The sequence below is a fragment of the Cygnus olor genome, chromosome 2 (genome assembly GCF_009769625.2).
Source record: "Cygnus olor isolate bCygOlo1 chromosome 2, bCygOlo1.pri.v2, whole genome shotgun sequence".
Lineage (NCBI taxonomy): Eukaryota > Metazoa > Chordata > Aves > Anseriformes > Anatidae > Cygnus > Cygnus olor.
In genome coordinates this window covers 31,580,068-31,604,157 of record NC_049170.1, presented here as the reverse complement: position 1 = coordinate 31,604,157, position 24,090 = coordinate 31,580,068, and the positions used below count along the sequence as shown (strand labels likewise).

The window sequence follows — 24,090 nt, the reverse complement described above, 5'->3', positions numbered from 1 at the left end:
TGGAATTCAGTAAATCCTTGAGATTATTAACAGAAATTGTATTGTAGCGATTATATGGCTGGTTTCCTGATTTTGTGGCTTGTGATTGCCCAAAACAGACAACAAAAGTTAGAACTAAAAGACACCCTGCAACTGAACACCTGCAGAGAAGGACTTGGGGGTTCTGGTGGACAAAAAGTTTGACATGAGCCAGCAGTGTGTGCACTTGCAGCCCAGAAGACCAACTGCATCCTGGGCTGCACCAACAGAAGGGTGACCAGCAGGGCGAGGGAGGTGATTGTTCCCCTCTGCTCTGCCCTTGTGAGGCCCGAAGCTGCTCAGAGGACTGGAGCACCTCTCCTGTGAAGACATGCAGAGGGAGCTGGGGTTGTTCAGCCTGGAGAAGAGAAGGCTCTGGAGACACCTCATTGCGGCCTTTCAGTACTTAAAAGGGACTTATAAAAGAGGAGAGCAACTTTTTACCTGGGCAGATAATGATAGGACAAGGAGGAATGGTTTTAAACTAAAAGAAGGGAGATTTAGGTTAGGAGGAAATTCTTTGCTCAGAGGGTGGTGAGGCACTGGCACAGGCTGCCCAGAGAATCTGTGGATGCTCCATGCCTGGAGGTGTTCAAGGCCAGGCTGGACGAGGACCTGGGCAACCTGATCTAGTGGGTGGCATCCCTGCACATGGAGGAGGAGGAACTGGGTGATCCTTAAGGTCCCATCCCACCCAAGCCCTTCTTCAGCATCCCTTCAGCAGTTCAGTAAGATGTTCCCTTCTATTGCAGCATCCTTTAGTTGTGGTGAGGAAATTCTTTGCTACAGAAAGGTCTCTCCTTTTCTTCCCAAGCAGAAGAAAGTGGTGGAAAATGTGGCAGCTGAGGCAGAAATATTCTCTAGAAGCAGCTATCGGCCACACACAATAAATTAAAAAACAAACAAAAGTTTTTACACTAATGAGCAGAAGGACAGCACTAATGAAGGCAGGAACAACTGGTTATCAGAATCATCTCTGTCTGCTTGACTCAACAGTGCACCTACAGTACGGCATATTCTGCAAGTCTAGGGGTACTCTTAGTTAAGCCTGCGAGTACACAAAAAAAATCACTTTCAAATTTGAAACTTTGTTTTGCACTCAATGCTATACTTCTGTAATTTGCTTTTCACCTTAGCCAGTTTTTCAAGAATACAGAAATGGTTTACTTAATTCTGCTCTTTTCATTCCCTCCTCTAAACACCAATTACTTAGAGGCACCAAGCCAAGTAACTTATTAAAATTCTTATAGTTTCGTCTGAAAACCTGGAGAAATCATTTCTGAAATGTATGTGCTCAGTAACTTGAAGTGCACTGGATGAACGGGGTTTCTGCAATTCCATTATACTTCAAAAATCTTTAAATAATTATGGCTAAAATAACAATGCAAGGTCACGTATAGTCTTGTAAGGTCCTATTCTCTTATCAGCTACAGATTTTAAGGTACATTTTACAGGTAACAATTCAAGATATGCAAGCTTTTTCTTTTCGTAAGAAACAGTTATCTTCACATGAAAGTGGTCAGATGGTGTATGTGGTATGTTTTTTTTAAAAAATGCATTTTACTGCCCCCTCTTAAGAATCAGATTCTGAAAGTGAATCTGTATCTTTGATGTGAATTTCAAGGTTCGTAGTTGATTTTAAAAGCAAACAAACAAAAAACAATCTTAGACAAAGTATTATTAATACAATAGAAAAATTTTAATCAAATCTTATGCTCCACTGATGTCTTTTGAACACTTAAATTCACACTAAGTGTTCTGAGGCGTGACAGTTTCTAAAGTAGTAACATTTTCAGTATTTCTTCAGTAACGCACATGTACACACTCCAGTATCACCTACTATAGTCATGAAACTAGAACCACCCCAAACCAAGCTCTAAATACAATGAAGAAAAATTTCAAGGTTGAAGCAATGATACAGTGTTATTTTAACATTCAGAAACCTTCTCCTTAATTCTCTTCCTCTGATTTATGACATGAATGCACAGAATGCAAAGCCTATCTAGACTAGGAAAATTAGCTGTTGCTAAGGACAGCTTTGAGATCATCACTGTCCTCTTGACATGTATTGAGGATGGCAGGGCAAGTACCCTTTAACAGGACAGCACTTGGAAGAAAATAAAAAAAAGAGGCTGTGCATATTTACATTATATCTCAGTAACAGTCTGAAGGCTCTTAAGGTCCCATCTCCTTCAGTACATGGGTTCAGCATGTGCTTGAAGCAGAAAGCAGTACTTCCAGACATTCGAAGCAGGAATTCACAGATCCAACACCAGGAGATGGCGCTGCTAGCAGATGTTGAGGAATTATCTGACGAGAAGCTGTCTTAAGCTCCTCATAGTCCTCTCCGTGTTCAGGTTCAGCATTTTCCCTTGAAACCTCGAGACAATTCCTTCTTGAGAAGCACTGGGCACATGAAGCCTGAAAGCGTTCTGATAAGCAGGTATTTCAACTTGTTTCTGCCTTCTTTGTGAAAGCAAGAAGGCATCTGCCTAGCAAAGGGAGACCCCTATAAGAACCTTCTTTCATTTGCGCTCATTGACTGCCCATCCACTGCACTCAGATACTGTGTGCGCCTTGGCAGATGACCTTAATACACTTCCCTTTTTCTTCCTGCAGAGCTGTCTTTCAGTCTACAGAAGCTGCCTACACCATGCTAGAAGCAGCAATTTAATGAAGAAAAGGTACAGGTCTGCAATTCATTGTGATTAGAAACAAATGGAACGTGCACACCTCTGCTGCTTAGATCTTCCAGCTCATGTATCACTTGTTTTGGAGATTGGACCAGGGACCGTGCTCTCCTTCAGCTTACACAACACTCAGCACGTGGATGATGTACCATTCTAACTTTAATCCTTTTTTTTTTTTTAAAAAACAAACTATTGGAAAACACCACTTTTTTTCTCCTCCCCACTATTCTCTTATCAAATCAAGACTTGAAGCTGGATGACAGAGGAATATATACTGCTGACTGAGTACAACTATAGTTTTATACCATCTGTAAAAATATTTATACTACTTTCCGAACACCAAGTCAAGTTTCCTACATAAACAAGATGACAGACCACTATCAATGCTTATGTTGTACAAATACCAAGTTTCATTCAGTTGTCAAAAGAAAAAAAGGCTCAGGTTAATTAGCTGCAGATTACATCTTCTGGTTTTCTTCATTCATAGTTCTCATAGTGAAGATACCCATAAAAGTACTTCTTTATTTTTTAATTCTCAAAATACCCTCTAAATCTGCCCCCCCAAAAAAACAAAATAAACAGAGTAGGGAAGGGATGAAGACTACAGTAGTCAGTTAATACACACTTAGACGCATTACAGAAGATAACACCTTTACCTTTTTAAAAAATAAAAACAGAATAATGGGAGAACATTACTAAGACAAAAAAGTTGACTAGAACTCATCATAAATCTTAATAAAATCATACAGCTTAACACACCCACCATGTAATTTTTATCATTTTAATGAGAAATTAGGTGAATTTTTGTAATCAGTGAATACAGCAGAAAATACTTTCTGGTTTTTTGGACAGCAGAGAAGCCAGTAGTGCTACAAAACTCACTGAACAGAGTTCACCACACCAACTCCTGAAGTCAGAACAGAATTATTCTGACTCTGCCCAGCTACTGAATACTCCGATCTACTTCAAAATAGAGATTTTTAAGAAAACCAGTGGGAATTTAAAGATAAAAACCGCAAACTTCTTATGGAAAAGGTTTTCTTTTGGGTACATGGAGAATCCTTATTACAGGGAAGTGTCAAACTATGGGTCTAGTATTTTGAAGTAGAGGGTGCAGAGAGAAGATTCAGTCTTTTATAAACTTATCAAAGAAATGCACTGGGGTTTGCACGGGGATCCTTTTGGTTCCTGTACCTATAGGTCAGCCAGACTCCCAGGATCTGAAAGGAAAAAAAAACAACGATATTATTAAGCAGAGGGTTTCCACCCTCATCTTCCATCAGTTTTACTAAATTTGTTTTAAACATAAAACCCTGATAACGAATTTATAGTATATGAGTGTAGAATATTACACTGTTGCTGAAATTGCACAGCCCCAGACCAACTACCATAATTTAAAAAAGAATGCACCTTCTCAGAAATAATTCTTATCTAGCAATAGAGAGAAGAAAATAAGGGCAAAACTGTATCCACAATGCTAAGCAAAATATTTATCAGAGGATATCTAGTATCACAGTATCTAGAGCTATCCTCCCCCCCCAAAGGATAAATATTCATAAGCCTGTTTTCAGGATAATGATAAATAAAATAATATCCTACAAATTGTTTCATTTCATCAGCTACTGCTTAAGAATAGGGCTATATTCCAGTACATTTTCAAATTCTGCATAAACACACACACGCACACCCCCATACTGCAACTTCACATTTTTAATACAGAAATTAAGGGCAGAAGTCAGAGTAATTCTGCTTAAGTTGCTATATCCCCTTGCTGCAGCAATATCTACAAACAGTCTGAAAACTGCACTGCACAACAGGAGCATCATTTTAATATGCCGTACTGTGGAGTTATGAAAGATCTGCTCCGAGGATTTTTATTCACTGATTGATAAAGCAAGTATATGAACCATCTGGATACCAAAGCAAAGAGCCAAAGACTTAAAAAGAAAAAGAAAAAATGAAAACACACCATAATGCTTAAAATACAGTTCATTTATCATGGTACTGTCTCTCTGCACTACAGGAGGCACAAAAAAAATCCTCCAAAACAAACAAACAAAGGAGCACAGAAAGATGGAGGGAGCAGGGAGAATATGGAAATAAGCTAAAAGCAACAGCACATCTTTATTACTTTTGGATAACAGTAAACCTGAACAGCCAACTTTTTGCAAAATCTAGGTTTTATAACACCACATTTTAATGTGCTACATAGTAAGCTTGTAGTCTAAATAACAGAAAGTCATAAATACTCCAAGTGTTGAATAAAGACAAGCCCTACTTTTGGCAGACTTAAACAAGCTGATAGCATGAAAAGCTTTGACCTAATTAGGTTTGACAATATGGCGAGTTCCTGTAACAAACCCCCTAAAACTTAAAGCTTTGTTTTGTGAAACAATTACAGGCAAAAAAAATAAAAATAAAAGCACTATTTTCTAACCTACTTACCTCCGTGAAACTGAAAAAGAGTCCTATGCCTCCAACAAATCTGAGCACCATTCCAGAATATTCTTCTATTATCGGTGCACATGGTTGACACTGGTGACTTCTAAAGCAATCCTGTAACAGATACAAATGGAGAATTGCACTCCATTTTCTGATGACGCTTCATTGATTGAAAGCTTCCAGTTAGCTCTATAGAAGACTACAAGCTACGAACAAAGCTTTAGGAGTTATAAGACTCCAAAAAAGCAAGTACACAAATACAACCTTTAAAGAGTGCTCTGCATTTAAAGAGTGCTCTGTAAGGTTTCCAGTAAGTTAAATAAGGACCTTAGTATCATCATAACAACTAACTTACAGATTTGTTAAAAACCTCTGCTTTCTTCAACTATGAAAGCAATTACACGTTATCGAACAAATACGAGAGAATGTTGAGGTCTTTTTACACTTCAAAATAAACTTACAGAGGAGCAGGTTTCATTCGGATCAAAGACTCTGAATCCACAACAATTCAGATTTCTCTCAATATCTGTTCTTGCGCTGTTAGTATTATTCCATCCCACCTCTAGAAGTTGACTCTACAAGGCATAAGCAAATACATATTAATTGATCTGTTTTATATATCAATGGAAACCAATATATGAGGCAAAGTAGGTGATTGTTTTTGCTTCCTTCATAATAGTCAACACAATGGTTGACTCCCCAAAGACAGCTCAAACAGAAACCTTATCTGATAGCTTCTCATTGAGCAGGAACATCCAAATAACAGAATCCGTTGCTTACCTAGCTTTGCTCCACCAATTATATAGCCCTTAACAACTAAAACCTTCAGATCCCAAAGTCTAACAGAATAACATATTAAAGAATGACTTCAATGTTCAAACAGTCTGGATAGCAAATGAGATTGCAGCACTTAGCAGCAGCACGTTTATGGTCGTAAGTCATTTTCTTCCAATCCTTTTCCTAAACCTAACAAGAGCGCGAGTAATAGAACACATGACTAATCTAAGCATGATTGCTCAGGTTTTAAACAAACTGCGCTTACATGTAGAAGCTGATCATTTAGTCACTATACCCTTGCCTCCTACTTATGCAGTAAGAATTATTCTCCATATGCCATAGATGCTTGTCTTACTTTTCCACTTATGGGTCAGTCACCACTGTACCTAATGTAGTCATAACCTTTTCAGTTACACAAGAACAATTCAGTGGATTTATCACCTTTACATTATGATTACCGTAGATTTCATCAGCTTATCTGGAACTGCTGAACCCATGATATAATCAAGATACCATGCTGCTATAATTGTGAACATAAACCTAGATGGGCACCTTAAAACCAAAACAATTAAAAATAAAAAAGACAGCTGAAGGGCATTTTTGAAACCAGATTTTCTTAAAACATGCACTCCACATTTGGTGGAAGACTACATACATCTGTATAGATAGATATACACACACACATATGCATACATACATTTATATGAAATAAAAATAATAATATGCTATAGATTAACTGAGAAGTCAGGAAACATTTCTTACCTGCTGTTCCTTGTTTAGTGCCAAACAGGCACAGGAGACAGAAAACTGGACAATAAAGACTAGCAAAAGGATAATCATGTACTGGAAGTGGTAGTTAAAGACAGTCTCTCAAATTAATTTTGTTTATAGAACACAAATGACTAATGGCATGCCTTATTTCATTGGATAAAAACAGGTCTTTTGAAACAAAAGGACTACAGAAAAATTCTACCTAGATGTGGAAGAGATAACACAAATAATGTCCCCAGAACTCAATCACCATATGTTCTCTCTTTTTTGGCTACTAGTATTCTCAGCTTGTATTTCTGGGTTTAGTATTTCTTGTTTAGGAAGACAACATGAACAAAGAAATAATGAAAGTTGAGAGAGAAGTTGGTTCCTTTATCTTTACAGACTGAAGTTGCCATTTTAAGGTACTTCAGTTACAGTAATAAATAAAATACTTCTCCAGATATTATGTTTTTTTTCTTTGTTCAATGACATCACACTGTAATTAATTAAAAAGGTAACTTTAAGATAGATTATAAAAACTGAGAGCTGCTTTTGGAACACAATTTTGCACTGATGCATCTGAAAACAGTATAAACCAAAAAAGAACAAGTTTTATTTGTTCACGTTTTGAAAGTCATGCACTGGATTCTCAATTTGGCTGCCGTGTTGCAAGGCAAAAAACTTACCTCATGTAATTAAATTGTGTGTGACGCAGACATCACTATTTATTCACAGACCACAACCAGAAAAATAAGAATTTTATCTGATTAATCTCTTCTCTCATCCAAACAGATCAATTTTGTTATGCAAGGTAGCACCACAGACGGCTTACACGGTGTCAGTACACACAAAGGGACAGCACAGCACACTGAGAAGGCCTGTGCTTATTTCAAATCTGGGTTCACAATTAAAGACTAAGTATGAAAGAAAGTGCTTATTGGCAGCATGTATGGGTAACAACGCATTCCTCTGCCAGCTACGGCCAGTTTACTGTCTGAAAGTATCTTCCTCCCTCCATTGCTAAACATTAGTAGTTCACACACTCCAGCTTGCTAGAGGGTTGAGGGCACAGCAAGAAGGGCTTGTAACATGTAACACAGTGGCACACCATAAAATCTTCTCAAAAAGCTGAAATATTTTAATTTTTAAAAAGAGAAGGAGGGAATAGTTCTGTCTTCAAAGTGAAAACAAGGGCAGAACAAGGAAACTGGAATAAAGTGGGAATTATGTTTAATTTACTCTGCACCTGACCAAAACATAAATTCACAGCCTTGTTCTGTTTCTGAAGCACCTTCCGCAAGTGTCAGCCCACAGAGCAGGTTGTTTACATAGCTTGAATCAAGCTGTGATCTATGCACTAACACACAGGAAGGATACAAAGAACAGCAATACTTGATGATGTTTCACCGCACCAATCAATCCGACTAGGGCAATGAGGAAGAGGAAGATGCCTACTGCAACTGCCACTCCGACAACTCTGAAACTAGAGATGAGGCCGAAGCCGATTCCCCATGCCGCAATTCCAATCAGCAGCAGGCTTACCAGCTGGAGGGAAGAGAAAACAGAGTTAGTCTGCATGTTAAAAGAGACTCAACCAACACACAGCTACACTCCTTACGTTAAGGTTGTTATCAGAAACGTACAATTCTTTCCAGTTCAAAGAGAAACAGCACAATGCTAAACAAGCCAATTCCCCACTTCATCCTGGAATGACTTTATCAGATGTTTTAAGGCACACATATTCCTCAACACTGTTATGGAGAAACTGTCATAACTCAGTGTACCTACAAGTCAAGCCATGTTGCATAACTGTAATTGACTAGAAACACTGAATTGGTGTGGATTATAACAGAATTGACAAAACAAGACAGAAATCATCAGCTTTAATTTACAGAATGGAAGAATGACGCTTCCAGATGTTTTCTGTAACACAGCATATTTATAGAATATAGCTCCACAGCTCTGAACATGTAAAAAAAACTGCACTTTGCCAAAACTTACCGTAATCAGAAATAGTTGTATGAAATCATTAGAGAAGATTCTATGTAGTACATGATATAACACAAGAGTTAAAAAGGTCATACAAAAATATTGAATCTCAAGGACTGCATACAGCGAAACAATTAAGGTGTCCTGTCTCCACTATGTATTTCATCAGGAAATTAGCTCTACTATGAGGTCAATCCTACTTCAATGCCCAAAGTGCTCCTATGCTGTTTCCTTCCTTTTAAAGATGGTATTCAGGGAAAGCAAGCAGAATCTGTCCCAGTTAGTTTGCTAGAATTCATTGTTTATGTGGGCAGGAAGCTCCAGCCTTTCCTGTTTCCAGGCCAAAAACATAGAAAAACAAAAAAAAAATTTCCAACATGAAAAGCTGCAGAGAAATCTGCAACGAGTTACAACAGGAGAGAAGCAGCAGTCAAAGCAAGCCAGATGTCCTTGACACAAGATGCCTAACACTCATCTGAAACAGTTAGACCTATGCGTCACATATCGCCTATTACATTCTCCATTAAATAACATCAATTCGACATGCAAATTTCAACTTTCCAAAAGCCTGACCTCACCAAAAAATACCCAGAAGCTGTATCATTATAAAAAGCAGTATGCGCTCAGTCTAGTCCAACTATGCGGCTTTATTCAACAACAAATATAGAGCAGCACTTAGACTTGCTCATTATTTTTTGTTCAAACAAGATGTATCATGACATTTTCCTACTTACCAGAGGGATTTTAAAAAAAAAGTAAATTTCCAGCTTAACCATCCTTTCAGTATATTAACCCTAAAGCAGGGCATTTTTCTTGGTTTTAATACTAAACATGATTCTATGAGAGTATATTTTTTCAACTAAAGTATCTTTTAGAAGACTGGCTGATGTAATGCTGCTTTTGAGACAAGGAAATCTAAGAGAACATCAAGAAAGCTAGTAGAACAACTTGTGATGCTCAGCAAAATCAAAACACAGTGGGAGTTTCCCCTAACTTGTGTTCAGACAAAAACACATCTCAAAAAAGTTTTTACAAAAAGCCAGTAATCCTCAGGAGAAATTTAATCAGTCTGCAAGAAGAAAAGGAGAGTATTTGTCATCCCTACACCTTCCGTTCACAACATGAAGAGACAGAAGAGCAATATAACAGTGCAAGGAGTTGTTCAATACCAGTAGAGTTTCAGGATTAATTCACGTATTTGTTTCTCTTAAACAAAAAGCCCTAATCATCGTGTTTAGTGAAAATCAAAACACTGGGCCAAGATGTCAAGAATCTAAATTACAGAGAAGTGAAAAATAAGAAAATAACAATAAAAGCGCCTTGGCTCTGCCACAGACAGATTTTCTGAATGTATGCTGCGTAAGGCTATAAACTTCCTAATACCGCTAGTTAAAAATTAGCCTCGCTATCAGACAGCTAAGTGCAAGATCCTCCTGTTCTGATCTATGCCCATTCACTTTATTTCATTGCCTCGTACCACAGAGAAGATTTATTTTACTACGTAAGTGTCCAGATCTTTGCTCAGTTATTTCTTAAAAATTCTAAAACAATTAGATGAAATCAACTTATTCTTAAAAGGATCAAAATCAAAAACGGGACATCTAAACGGAATCTGTGCTTAAAATATTCTTAGATATATGTGGTGTGTGAGCTGCAGCGTACTACTTACTTCTTGCTGCTGGTTAATTGCCTCAGCTTCCATTGCTCCAAGGACATGTACATGAAACAAATGTGTATGATACTAGAAGTTATTACTGTGACCCCCTGGCCCAAAAAGCATTTGTGGCAGTAAGAGCCACATACTGAATCTGGAACTGCTACAATTTTCAGTAGATGGTAAAAAAAAAAAAAAAAAAAGGAAAAAAAACACTCTTCTAGACTCTTAAACCTGTTGTTCAATCTCAAACGTTCAAAAATCTGGTGGCCAGCTTTGACCAAAAAAAAGAAAAGAGAAGTTTTCTCTTCCTTTATGAAGCTGACCATTGTCTAATTCTTCAAAACATCTGGAAATTCATTACAATCACAGGTCTATATTACTGGGCTCCAGTTGGCAAGCGATGTGAGAATGCTTCATCTAGTATCAGTCAGATATATGATTTGGACCAAAGCCACTCCAGACTCCTTCAATTTCAGCCACTTGAAAGTGTGGAAAATTGACTGTGTATTTCAAAACTGAAATGGAAACTGAAGGCTTACAAACCATTCTGAAAACGGACTTAGGATTAAGCTTGTGCCTCTTCTGCGTGTTGAAAGATGAAATTGCTGTTATTCCTTCGTTTTCAGTTGTGGTTTGACACTGGGAATCATCCCTTCTGGTTTCTTATTACCAGGTCGACAGGTGGCTGTCAGGAAGCGTCAGACATGTGATTCAGCAGCTACAGATCCAGACTGAAGACGTAATTAATTGCTCAGATGTACGTCTCCAAGAAACAAACTCCTTGTCTAGTAAACTAAGCTTTTCAACTCTTTTGTCCCCTCCCTCCAAAGGATAAAGGCATTTTTCCCTGTTAGTGTTCATTCCGTTAAGCAATAAAGGCAGATATATATGCAGTTTTATAGCGCCATAATGTGAGAAACTAAAGTAAACACATACTACTACAAACAGGAAAAAGAACTTAAGCTGTTTTGGGAAGAGTTTTTACAATTCTGTAAAACAAAGCAAGATTCTTAGGTTAAACAACTGTTTAGCTGCTAGGAATTACTACTCAACAATGTATATTCAGGTGTTTTGAAACAAAGAATTTAAGTGTAATATTTCTAAAAGTGAACCTACTATGACTTTGAAATAAAACAGTTGAAAGAATTAGTGTCCCTAACTACTTTTAAATAAATAATACGTACATTCTAAAGGTACCAGCTTTATTTATTTATTTAAAAACTCATCTATTTCTGCTAAATAAAGAAAAAAAGGACTCTACAGATCTTCCAAATGTCATGTTTTATTTTACTGACAGTACATTTCACAGCAGCAAGCCCCTCCACCCCCCCCAAGAAAATAACGTCATCCTTGGAAGACTGAAGTACAAGTGAAACTATTTTCTCTACATAAATTTTACATTATGTAAAGCTAACCTTACTTACTGCTTCAAATATTTACTTGATAAATCTACCAAAAACATATCAAATCACAGCCTAGTTTCTAGTGAATAGGACAGATCTGTTTTCCCACAGTATTCTCATTACTAAACTGAAAAAACATGGGTTGGAGAACTGGACTGTTAGATTGAATGAAACCTGGCTGGATGGCTGAGCTTAAAGGGTAGTAAGGGATGGTTCCGCATCCTGCTGGTAGCTGGGAAGGAGGTTGATACAGGGGCCAACATTCCTCAGCATCTTCATCAACAACCTAGGTGATGGAATAGAACAAATCCTTTAAACGTCCATGGATGATACTAAACAAGAAAGAGGGACTGACTCTCCAAATACTAGAGGTTCCGCTCAGACCTTGATGAACTTTAGCAGTGAGCCAACAAAAACCTCACAAAGTGCAGAACTGTGCACCTGGGTTACGTCATTGCAGCCTGGGAACAGACTGACTGAACAACAGCCTTCTGAGATCGACCTGGGGATCACACAGATTGCCAAGTGGAATACGAGCCGAAGTCTGCTCTCACTGTGAAGGGAAAGCCAAGAGGAGGACAATCAAAGGAAACTCAATGCTGGAGAGGCTGCAAGCTCAAGTACTGTGTCCTATTTCAAATCCCCCAAGTCAAAAAAGAATATGAGAAGCTGGAAAGGGTCTCCAAATGGCCTGGAGCTTTGAGGACGATGTTTGAGAATCAGGTGACGGAGCTGGGTTTGTTTAGTCAGTAATAATCAAATAGCAGCTGAAAATGAAGGAGCATTACGAAAACAATGGAGGCACACACTTCCCAGTACTGACAGGCAGCAAGACAAGGGCAACAGCCACAAGCAATGGCTTGGAAGATTCTGGACATAAAAAAAAAAAAAATCTGCAAGGTGGTTTGGTGCTGCACTCAAAAAGATGATGGAACCTCTGTTCTCTGAGGTGTTCAAAACTGAAGTAGACAAAGCCACAGGGGGCAACCTAGTGTTGCTCATAATCCTGCCCAGAGCAGAAGCCCAGACAGGTGGGCCCCAAAGTCCCCTCCAACCACCACTGCCAGCAGTTCCACCATGGAAACTTTGCCACTCCCCGCACCAAAAAAACAAGTTTTACCAGGATGGGGGACAGGTTTAGCACTGACCAAGGACTCTGCTGAACCACCTGCCTCATTAAATACCACAATCTCCTAGGCCATGCAACAGCAAAACACCTTCTTACAAACAGTTCTCAATAAAAGAGCAATGAATGATTCTTCAGAAGTACTTACACAGTGATTTAAAAGGTCCCATTCACTTAAGAGCAAAAGGATTTATTACAGTCTCAAACTACACCAAGATGTCTCATGGAAGGATACTACAAGCACATACTATCCACAAACCAGAAAAGCAAGACAGAGCCCCGGGAAGTGTGTACATATGGGAAAACAACAGCCAGTAATGTAAATTTAAAACCCTCTGTGGTGGTTTTACCCTGCCAGGCAGCTGAGCTCTACCACAACCACTCTCTCACTCCCCTTCCCCAAAGGGAAAGGGGGAGAAAATACGATGCGATAAGGACAGGGAGATCACTCAGCGATTATTGTCACAAGCAAAACAGACTCCGCATAGGGAGATTAATGTAATTTATTGCCTATTACTACTAAGCTAGAGCAGTGAGAAACCTAAAAATACCTTATCCCCCGTCCACCCTCTTCTATGGCCTCCCTCCAAGGGAATGGGGGCTGCGGTCAGTCCCCAACACTTCATCTCCACCGGTCCTTCACGGTCACTTTCTACCCCTGCTCCCCGTGGGGTCCTTCCCATGGGATGCCGTCCTTCCCCAACTGAGCCCGCAGGGGCTGCCCACAGGCAGCAGCTCTTCAAGCACTGCTCCCACATGGCTCCGTACCACGGGGTCCATCCCCCAGGAGCAAACTGCTCCAGCACGGGTCCCCAACGGGCAGCAGCTCCCCCCAGACCCCCTGCTCCTGCGTGGGCTCCTCTCCACGGGCTACAGCTCCGGCCCGGGGCCTGCTCCTGCGGGGGCTCTTCATGCGCTGCAGCCTCCTCAAGGCCACATCCACCTGCTCCACTGGGGGCTCCTCCACGGGCTGCAGCGTGGAGATCTGCTCCATGTGGGACCCATTGGCTGCAGGGGGACAGCCTGCTCCACCAGGGGCCTCTCCACAGGCTGCAGGGGAACTGCTGCTGCATGCCTGGAGCACCTCCTGCTGCACTGACCTTAGGGGCTGCAGGGCTGGTTCTCACTCCTCGCTCTCTCAGCTGCTCTTGCACAGCAGTTGGTTTTTTCCACCCCCTTCCTTAGATCTGCTCTCCCAGAGGTCCAACCACTGTTGCTCCCTGGTTCACCTCTGGCCAACGACAGGTCCCTTTTGGAGCCGGCTGGAGCTGGCCCTGACCTGACATGGGGCAGCTGCTGGGCTCTGCTCACAAAGGCCACCCCTGCAGCCCCCCTGCCATGTAAACCCAATACACCCTTGTTTACTACTATATACTATCTTCATCAGTACAAACTCCAGCAACCTTTTCTAAAAACACACACACAAACAGAGGCTTAGCATAACCCAATATATAAACTCACGGATTTGAAATTAAATAAATGCTTTCCTGGAACAAACCTACAGGCAACACAAGTCCCAAGAGAAGAACAGTAGTTTTCACTATGAGGTCAAGTACTTTTTCTACGGAATCTGAAAAAAAGTAAGAATATCAAGCATATTGCCATTAGAGAAAACATTACTCCCATGTCAGCATCTCTGTAGGAAAGATTTTGGGGACTGTATGTTCAAGATCAGTGGAATGAATCAGACTCCACTTGAAGCATCTTCCATTATACTTTTGTGTGTGCTTTTTTTAAACGTGTCCATTACACACACACTTGAATTTCAGAGATGTTTCAAAATAACAATTTATAGACAAAGTAGAATTTCTTTGTGACAGAAGCTGAAGTCATCACAAGTTTGCTTGTCCCACTCTCCAGTTAACTTACTGTTAACATGAATAAAGCATTAGCCTTTATAGTACCTGTCTGGTTTTCTTTTCCCTTACTACTGCATAAATTACTCTTTTAACTCATCTAAAAGTAAAAAGGAAAACAAATTGCCTTAATTTTCTATAGTCTTTAAATCCAAGTTTTCCTGTGCACAAGGTTGCTTATTTGCGACACTACTGCACCAGATAAATGTATTTCCCTTCACACTTACCCCATGTATTTATCCACAAGCTTAAATTCTATGTTACAAAAAGAAACCAAGACACAGAGAAATGATTTCACTAGACACCACCACTGACAAACAAATGCCCATACCAGTTCCTCCTTCCCTCAATAGCATGCCATAAGCAAATCTGCTATTTTCACTGACTAGCATCTTTTCAGCATTTCAACTACCTTCGACTGCTTGCTGGGAAGCAAGTCACACAGAATTTAGTGTTCTCAGTGTTTCTTTGTAGCCTCAGACCAAAGCAGAATTAGTAAAAACTACGTTTTGTAAGTTAAATTTCAAGAAATATGGCCTCGCCATTCCTACATAAAGAGACTATAAAGCATTCACACCACTATCAGCAAAGGAAATATTTACAGAAGAGCTGTCAGACTGGATAAGGAACAGGAACTAAAATCAGAGAGATTGCACACATGATGAAACGCATCCTCCCTAACCCCTCTCTCTCTATACAAATTCATAATCATAACACTTCTTTTAAGGGGGCTTTAAAATTTAAACCTGAAGTGGTATATATTTTGAAGTCAAAGATTTCTACCACTCTGCCCTTTAACTTGGTCAATCATTTCTTCACATCCCCAGAGAATCTGGAAGACAATTCTTCTGGTCCCCAGCACTTCATCTAAAAACGTGTTAATACAACAAGCAGTATGTGCTGGTGCATCTTTAGCAAGCTACAACTAAGTGAAATTGATTTTTATCATGCCTGCAAGCTATCCAACCCATAAGCAACTTTACCTCACAGTATTTCTTCAGCTTTACTGAAAGCAAAGTTAAGGTTGAGCGGTAAAGCTCTGGGCACCTCCAGAGGATTTCCATCACAAAGCAGAACCTTTCACAATTACAATACTTGTTTTATTTACATGAGGAACAATCAGTAGTCTGGTTACTGAACAGCCTTGGAAGACATGATGTGGAATGAGCAATTTATGTGAAAGGCAGCATTCCTGTCGCTTATCATAGAAGCCAGCTCCTTAGGTTTGATGGCCCAGTTCAGAGTTCTTTATGTTGTTGGCCAATAATTAGGAACAAATTGTTGCTGACCATGTAACAAGCTTCTGTAAGGTTAAACCAGCAGTGAGATTTAACCCCTGTTTTGTACTCCATGGTTTTTGGAAATGCAAGCTTTCTGCTGTATAATGGGAACAGTTATCTTCAAAGATGCTTACTTTTGCTTGCCCCCCCCCCCCTTTTTTTAAATGGAAAATATTTTCAGGAAGCCCAGTGATCCCACAGATCCTTCTTCCACACACATTTCTCCCTCAACCTGAAAACATCAGTAGAAATTAACGATTTAAGCTCCAAGACTACTTCAGGGCATTCAATGGGCATCTCTAAACTATGCAGGCTTTAAAGTGTCCACCTGCACTGTTAGAATGGTTGAAAACATCACAAAACAAAACATATCATGCTCCATACAGCCTCCTCCTTCTGCACCCTATCATTCTCCGGTTCTTTCATTAAGCATGGTGGTCTGGCCTTCCTAGGCCTTCTAACTGCAACTATGTGCTCTGCACAAGATGTTTTTAAAAAAAAAAACACTCATATCTGATCTACAGACCCAGCACGTCTTAATTCTGACCCTACTACCACAGACTGCTGTCATTTTGGCTACAAACTGACACATGGCACATCTGAGCACATGTCCAAGGACTGACAAGTTTTAAAATATATTTCACTGTAGATACTCTTTGGCATTCTCAAGTGTTAGCACAGAAGCCTTCCAAAAAAAGCCAATGAAAACAAACAGACTAAATTAACATGACCAACGCTGACCTTCCCTGCCACATACTCGGGAGCTTCTGTACCGCTGTTGGACTTACACATCAAGAACAGATAGCACAGCTCGTACTGCTGCCTTCACACTGTCCTTGGGAAAGAAGGAAATGGCTCCAAGGCAGCCTGCCCCATCTGCTGAGTACCCAGTTAGGACGATGAGTTAGAGCAGCCCAATAGACAGGCAGGTGCTGCAGCAAACTTAACCTGCGCGCTTGTACACAGACTGGAGAGCGTCAGGCACAGCAAACAGCAGGCTATTTGCTGCTTGCTTCTCACGGCAGAAAAACTTACTCGAACCAAAAGGGAATTGAGCTCAGAGATCACAGGTTCCTCTACCACTGTGAAAGAAACTGCTTTGTAGGACAGGAATTGGGTTTCTCTGATTACTGGCTGCTAGTACCTGGGTCTGCATAACCGCTGTAGCAGCCAGGAAATTACCAGAAAGCACGAGCAACAGCTGCATTCCCTTTCCCTACGAAAATCCAAATGTTTACCCTGCCTCTGACACCAGCTCTCCTCTATGCAGAGAGGACATGGAGCCTGCAGACTTCCTGGGGGACGCAAGCTCCTCTCCCCTCTGCACTGGGAACTGTGCAACTCCCACAAGCATTATTACAAGCCCCACCATGCCAAACGCTTGCTGCCCAAATCTGGGATTTTCTGTCCTCATCTTTGCATATATTTACATAATACAGGGAAAGCAATTTTGACAAAGGTGGCAGACAACACAAATGTAGTAATTACACTTTCAGTGATTACTGCACCCAGAGAACAGGCAGCAATAGACAAAGAAGAAAAAAACACAAACTTTCAAGTACAATACTTTGAATAGTGATGCAAAGAACAGGGAGGGCACTGAACAGGCAGTCTAGAAACAAGTTCAGAGAGCAAAGCACTATAAGAAGTAGATGATTTTGATAAGGTACTTTCTAGTAGTATGAGGAAACATGGATGCTCTTATGGCATGAACCCTGTAGTACTAAAAAAAAAAAACACGTACTTTTAATGGTAATGTTCTACTTTAAAATCAAACAGCCACTGTACGGGTAAGAAAAACTGAAAGCCTGCTCATCAAAACAAAGGCAAGATGTTTACATACTGACAACAAACAGTTAATGTTTGGTGCTGCAGGAATAACTAAGTAGCTGCTCAGGTGATTAAAAACAGCACATACCATCCAAATGAAATGTATTTTTTTCCTTTAATTTTAATACATTTAATGTTGCATCCCAGCCACCATTTCAATCTTTCATCACTAGCCAGGACTTGGGAATTTCCCCTTCCTTTCTGAGAATCTGATCTGAAATAAGATATCAACTGTTCAGCCTTCAACAGAATTACTCAAGACTTCCTTGAAAGGAACACTGTCTACCTAAGGAAATCCTTGTCTGATTCAAGTGAGCAAATACCGGTGAGGCCAGCAACTAGGGTTCTCTCATACCTGGAAGATTAGAAATCTGTAGTTACAATGCATCCTTGAATCTAGCTGAACTCCATGGACAGCCCTTTTAAACAGTTTATATTGGTCTGACATTCACAGGAAAACATAAACATGATTGACTAAGACAAAATTGGTCAGATACCCAAAGCTAGAACTTTAAAAATTCTTGTATGCAGACAGTTCTTCCATGTAAAACTTTATTCTAGCAATGCATTTCATTTTATACATACCAAGTCAACAGTCTCAATTATTTTTCTCTACCCTTCCTATACCCATAAGGAACCATATTGAAGTCAGCAAGACTCAACATAGATGCCAGAATTACTCACAGAAGATAAATTTTAAAATAGAATCTGTGCCTAAGGACATTAATTCAGTCCAAAGAAAAAACAAAACGCATCAGCAAATATCACCTGAAAAGAATGGTAAGCGAGCAATTAGGTTAGTCAGTTTCTGGTTTCTTACCTCAAGCCAGTAACTGATTTGTTACTGCCAGGATATGTATTTTTCTTGGTATACAAGAAAACAAGAGTAAAACAAGACAGCAAGCCCCAATATCCTACTTTGTTGTTTTGAATTTCAAGATATTCTAGAAGTGCTTAAAAAAAAAAAAAGATTAATACAAACTGTAACTCCCCCAAGCACGTGATACAGACACATCGATATAGCTGAATGTTCAAGCGTTACCTAACTGAGCTTCTCTCTCCCCGCTACTCCTCTCACCAATTCTTGCTGTGAATTACTGTTGCTTAAAAGGGTGAAGTTCATTCTCTGGTGGTCTTCCACGTGTTTTTCCAGTTTGGAGAAGAGAAGCCTGTAATTCATTGTGCTATTACAACCCAACTGTTGCATTGTCAGGTTTGTGTCTAACCCAGGAACAGGGAAACCTGCACATTTTGCAACATCAACTCCAGCAGGCCAACTAAACCTTATATGATTTTTCTGCAACTCAGAATTGAAAAGTGTTAGTCTTGTAATTTGCCGATCATTAATCGGCAACACAAACAATAACAGGTGGATATCCCAGTTACTGTAATTTAAAGTCACTCCTTCCTCTCAGCAAAAGCATATGCTATGCACAGGTGAGACGGATGAATACCAAGTGACGCCCACAAAGTAAATTCTACTCAGAGACATCAAAGCAAGATTCAGGTCACAGGTACATTGCACAGGTGTTACAAATGGTACCCCAGAAGTCTCAGAGATCAACCCACCCCTTTTGAGGCTAAATATGCTCAGAAGTCCAGGACCCCTTAGATCTGGTTACTATTTGCTTGTCAGAATGAGCAATGAGGCGTCCAGGAAAAACAGGCACTGTCCATCTGACATCGGAATGAGATTTGTGTGTGTATATTATGTTAGAAAGACTCACATTTCTCTCACCCTTCTGTCATACTATACATGTATATATTGCTTTACATCTTTGTTTACTTAAAAGAGAAATCAGGGTGGAGCACTCCAAGTTTCCTTCATCTTGGTCTACGTACACGAAGGTTACCTGTAACTACAGATGCCAAAGCAGACGATGCCTACCTGCTCTGTTAGCTGGGGCTAACGTGGGCAAGGCACAGTGCCGCAGGGATCCCATGCGACTTTCTAGGGTCACCCGCTGTTCCAACCACAGCGATAAGCAACAGCTCTGCCTTCAGCAGAGGCACCCCTACGCCCGCTGACGCTCTGTCGCGGGGCTTACAGCCAGACCTAATAAACCACTGGTGACGGGAACGGTTTGGTGGGTGAGCAGCGTCAGACCCGCCTGCTCCCTGCCTTCCCTCCGGCGGGGGCTCGGCCAGCACCGCCAGAGAGGCACCGGCCACCAGCTCGCCGCGGCGGGCACACGCTGCCGGGGGCAGCCATTACACACAGCCCTGCTCCCAGCGCTGGCTCGTGTGAGCATGGATAAGGAGGAGAAGAAAAAAACCCACCCCCCAACCGGTAATATTACTGCTTTCTATGGAACGCCGGCCCCCAGGCTTACCGAAATAAGAGCAGGTGCCTGCCCCAGGGCAGGACCCCCCCCCCCCCAACAGGACAGTTATTCACCCTAACACACGCCGCCCCCCTCCCTCCAGCCGTGCCCCCTCTCCCTTCTCGGGGGCAGCGGAACCCAACCGGGGGTATCGGGACCCCCCCCCACACACACACCGCAGGGCTCTCCCTCGCCCTCCCCAGCCCCGCGGGGCGCCCCTCCCCGCCAAACCCTCTCCCCCGAAGCCCCCCGCCCCGCCCCGCCCCGCGCCGCACCGTGTAGAGCAGGTTGAGGGCGCAGAGGCAGTTCTTGGAGCAGGCGAAGCCCCCGCACACCATGGCGCCGGTGCCGGTACCGGTACCGCTGCCGGCACGGTGCGGTACGGTCCGGGGGAGCTGCGCTGCGGGGAGGCCGCGCCGCCCCCGCCCCGCCGCCAGCAGGTGAGCGGCGCCCGCTGATTGGCCGGGCCCCGGCGCAAAGGTAAAAATATGCAAATGAGGGGCGCGGAGGGGATGGGGATGGCGCCGACCGCCCCCTGAGGAGCCGGGGGTGCTCGGGGCTCAGCCCCTGCCGACCTCCCCCGGGGCGTCCCCTTGTCGTGTCTGGGGCCTGGCTCGGGGATACGGGGGGAATGGCAGCGCTGGGCGTCACCCGGGGGGGTCGGCACCGCCTCGGCCATCTTGTCGTGCTGCCGCCTGCAGCCTCCTTCCCCCCTCTCCTGGTAGCGCGGGTCTGTGATCGATAACCGATCCCCTGGGTAATCAAAAGAAGACGTTCAAGGGGTTATTTTTCTGGGGTATTTGGAGTACTGTTAAGTTTTACTCTCCTACAAGCTTACACCAGTATGTTTCCTTAGTATGAGAGTTAAGTATTGTTACTTATGGGCAGCCACACCATATCTAATAAATACACACCATATCTAATATATATCTAATATCATATCTAAAATAACCCATCTCTACCATTTCCCAACAGCCTTACCAAATTTCTGATGCTGGTTTTGGTTGACTGAAGCACTGTCCCAGTTCACCAGTACTCTCTAAAACCCCCTCTTCAGACCCCGTGGAGTAATGCCATGCAATAAACACAGCAGGCCCCATAACTGCAAGCTACTTCAGGGTGTGCACACGTTGCAGGATGAGTGTACAAAATGTTTTCTTATCTTTTCACTGGGCTTCACAAAGAGACAAGATCTGTGTTCCTCCACCATGATCACTTGGGGTGTTTGGAATGGCATGTAGCGCTGTGGTTTTATTGCAGCAAGGTTTGGTGCCAGAGAAAAAGTTGCCAGCGATGGTCAGTTCCCGGTTAGCAGAGGAAGTTGCATCTACTTTCTGATGAATTCGCGACAATTCTTAATAGGAACTTGTCATCAAAACAATTTAAGAAGGAAACTCCAAAAACGTTTTGTTTTATGTAATTTGGCTGGCCTCTGTCTGCTAAGGAAAGCCACAGCAGGCTAGTAATTCCTGCCAGCAGTGAGACAGAAAGAGGCTGAACAACAGCAGGCTTTGTCTTTCCTGGGCTGTCACTCAAATCTCTTTTTTTTAACATCTTTTTCCTATGCTCTTTGATGTTTTGCCAGACTTCTGCAATTAAACATAACGCTTTTTTTTTTTCCTCATGCAGTAATGAAGACTCATAGTTTTTTACTGATGTACGTCTACCTCTCAGCTGCTAGCCAGGCAACAAATTAAAATTCTCCAATACTCCTGACCACAAATTAGATCTGAATGCTCAACAGCTGCTAAAGCTTTTTGTTTGTTTGTTTCCCAAGTTGACAGACAGACTATCCCTGCTGCTGGAGCTCTGTGAAGTGGCCGGATGAGTGAAAAATATGTTGTGGGTTTTTGTTGTTGGTGGTTTTTTTTTCCTCTTGCTAATTAAGCTGACTTGATATTGTAGCTAATTTGGCCTATTGCTATTGGGAACATAGATTTACTGACCTGAGCTTCTGGCTTTATTGGGCCCGGATCTAGCAGAGCGTAAGCCCAGTATAAAGTCACTTGCTTCAATGCAGTTTTACCAGCTGCTTTTAATTTTGTTGTAAAGAGCGGTTTCAGAAATTGTTTGTTGATCTCTTGATAGGAAATAGTATCTTGGATGTGTACCCTTTCCTGAATGTAAGAAAGCCACTAGCCTATCAAATGTTTTGTTTGATTTTGTTGCAAATGCTCACTTATTAAGTTACTGTACCATTGTTCCTTTTGTTATAGTGCTGAATTATTCAATATTATCACCCACTGCCCTTCTTGTAAGAAGATCTCTTTCCCTATTAATTATTAAAAAGATGTACCTCCACTTTCTTAATCGATGCCAGTATTTCATATTAAAGGACACAGCTCCTACAGTCCTACCTAGTACAGGATTACTTCTTCAGATTCGAGTGGGCATCCAACCGTATCCACTGCAACTTGGTTTGTCCCCACCTCAGACAATGATAAACTCTGTGGGGCACGGTTCAGCTTGGATAGATAATCAGAGGGTTCAATTAACTAAATAGAGCTATGACAAATGTAGCTGGGGTTTAGGTCTTTTCTCTCCCACACCTCTGATTCTGTTCACAAGTTACAGTAGGAACTTGGAATAATATTGTTTTGATTTAATAGAAAATTTGCTGTTACAGCACTGAGCTGCATGAGTGCTCTAATTTCTGGTAGTGGCCAGAAGTACATCTGTGCTCCTGTTCCTATCGGGCTGAAGAACTTGTATCATATTCTGGTTCTGGCTAGAACTAAATTGTCTTTTTTTGTTAGTGGATTATTTCAAATTGTCGGTTACAACAAGGCGCTTTTGTAGTTGGAGATGAATCTTTCCTTCTCTGTAGGAAAAGCATAGAGAGTGTTTACTTGATTTTTTTATTTTTTAATTTTTTTTAAAGCTTAGGTATTTAAACAGCTGGTCCAAGTGAGAATCCTAAGTATGTCTCCTCACCCTTTGTCTCTGTAGGGGACAAATTCTGCACTCCCATCTGTGACATTAATCCAGAGCTGCCAGACATAACCAAGAGCAGAATATGACTTTTCATATTCTTCCCCCACTTTTTCTGATGCCTGTTCTTCGCTTCCTTTCACACTCTTTGTTCTCCTGCCCTTTTTTCTTGCCTTTCAATGGCACTGCTGGCAACAGGAGGAGCTACAAACAGTGTGAATTAGTTGTTCTTCCCTGGGAAACTGCGACAGGGGGAGAGAACACTGGGCACTTGTGCTGCTGCTGGGGCAGCCCTGACGGACTGGGCGAAAGGAAGCGCTCCTGGAGGGAGAGAGGGGAGTGAGAATGCAGAGCTGCCGGGGCTCGCTGCCAGCGTGCTTCTTGCAACTCAACAGAGCTTCAAGCAGAGACCCTTTGGTTGTTCGCTGTTCATTTCCATATAGACTGGTAATTTCAAGGAGGTTTTCTGCATGGGGCCTCCTGTGAAAGCACTCACAATGCAAACTGAGCATTCGGGCAAAATCTCTTCTGTTTCAATAGGCTGCAATCCCACATTATTGTTGCTGTTTTATTTTACTTACTGTGTGCCTGAAATCTAAAGGTCTGTGTCACTCCTGAGTACAAATTTGAAATGTGGAGGCGCAAGTGTATACTAAGTAGTCTTGAAGTGTATACCATTGGCTTAAAATTATGACACTGTGACACTTGATCTTGCTCTGTACTAGTATAGAGTACCTAAAACATTGTAAGCGAAACATTGTTTGCAGAAATTGATTTTTATCGCTTTATTTTTCCCATGTTTACAATGAGCGGTTGACAGCACCCTGAGCAGTTCCTTTCACTCTTTGTCTCACAGTCATTTTTCTTCCCTTGTTATTTGTATAAAGTCTCTCAAGCACATCAAAATCAGGGAGGGGAAAAGCTGGGGTAAAGCAAGCCAGGTGCTTTCCAGAGCTGGAATGCCACATGCAGGATCTGTACTTTGTAATTAGTATCAGTTAGTCTTTACTTTGA

The 24,090-nt window shown here is 41.5% G+C and overlaps 1 protein-coding gene across 1 annotated transcript; it reads right to left on the bottom strand.

The window, feature by feature from the left end:
* Nucleotides 1-1,699: 1,699 nt before the first annotated feature.
* TSPAN13 (tetraspanin 13) lies at nt 1,700-21,036 on the bottom strand. The gene is made up of 6 exons (XM_040545870.1): nt 20,421-21,036; nt 8,058-8,225; nt 6,690-6,770; nt 5,612-5,725; nt 5,154-5,264; nt 1,700-3,928 (listed from the first exon to the last, which is right to left on the bottom strand). Exons 1-6 carry the CDS (start codon nt 20,481-20,483, stop codon nt 3,854-3,856), a joined length of 612 nt encoding a protein of 203 aa, XP_040401804.1. The 5' UTR covers nt 20,484-21,036; the 3' UTR covers nt 1,700-3,853.
* Nucleotides 21,037-24,090: the final 3,054 nt, after the last annotated feature.

Coding starts and splice junctions, on each gene's coding strand:
- TSPAN13 (XM_040545870.1), bottom strand. CDS start 20,483: ATGGTGTGCGGGGGCTTCGCCTGCTCCAAGAACTGCCTCTGCGCCCTC. Junction 6,771..8,057: donor ATCAAGTATTGCTGTTCTTT/GTATCCTTCCTG, acceptor TACCACTTCCAG/TACATGATTATCCTTTTGCT. Junction 5,726..6,689: donor CACTAAACAAGGAACAGCAG/GTAAGAAATGTT, acceptor TATGCCTTGTAG/AGTCAACTTCTAGAGGTGGG.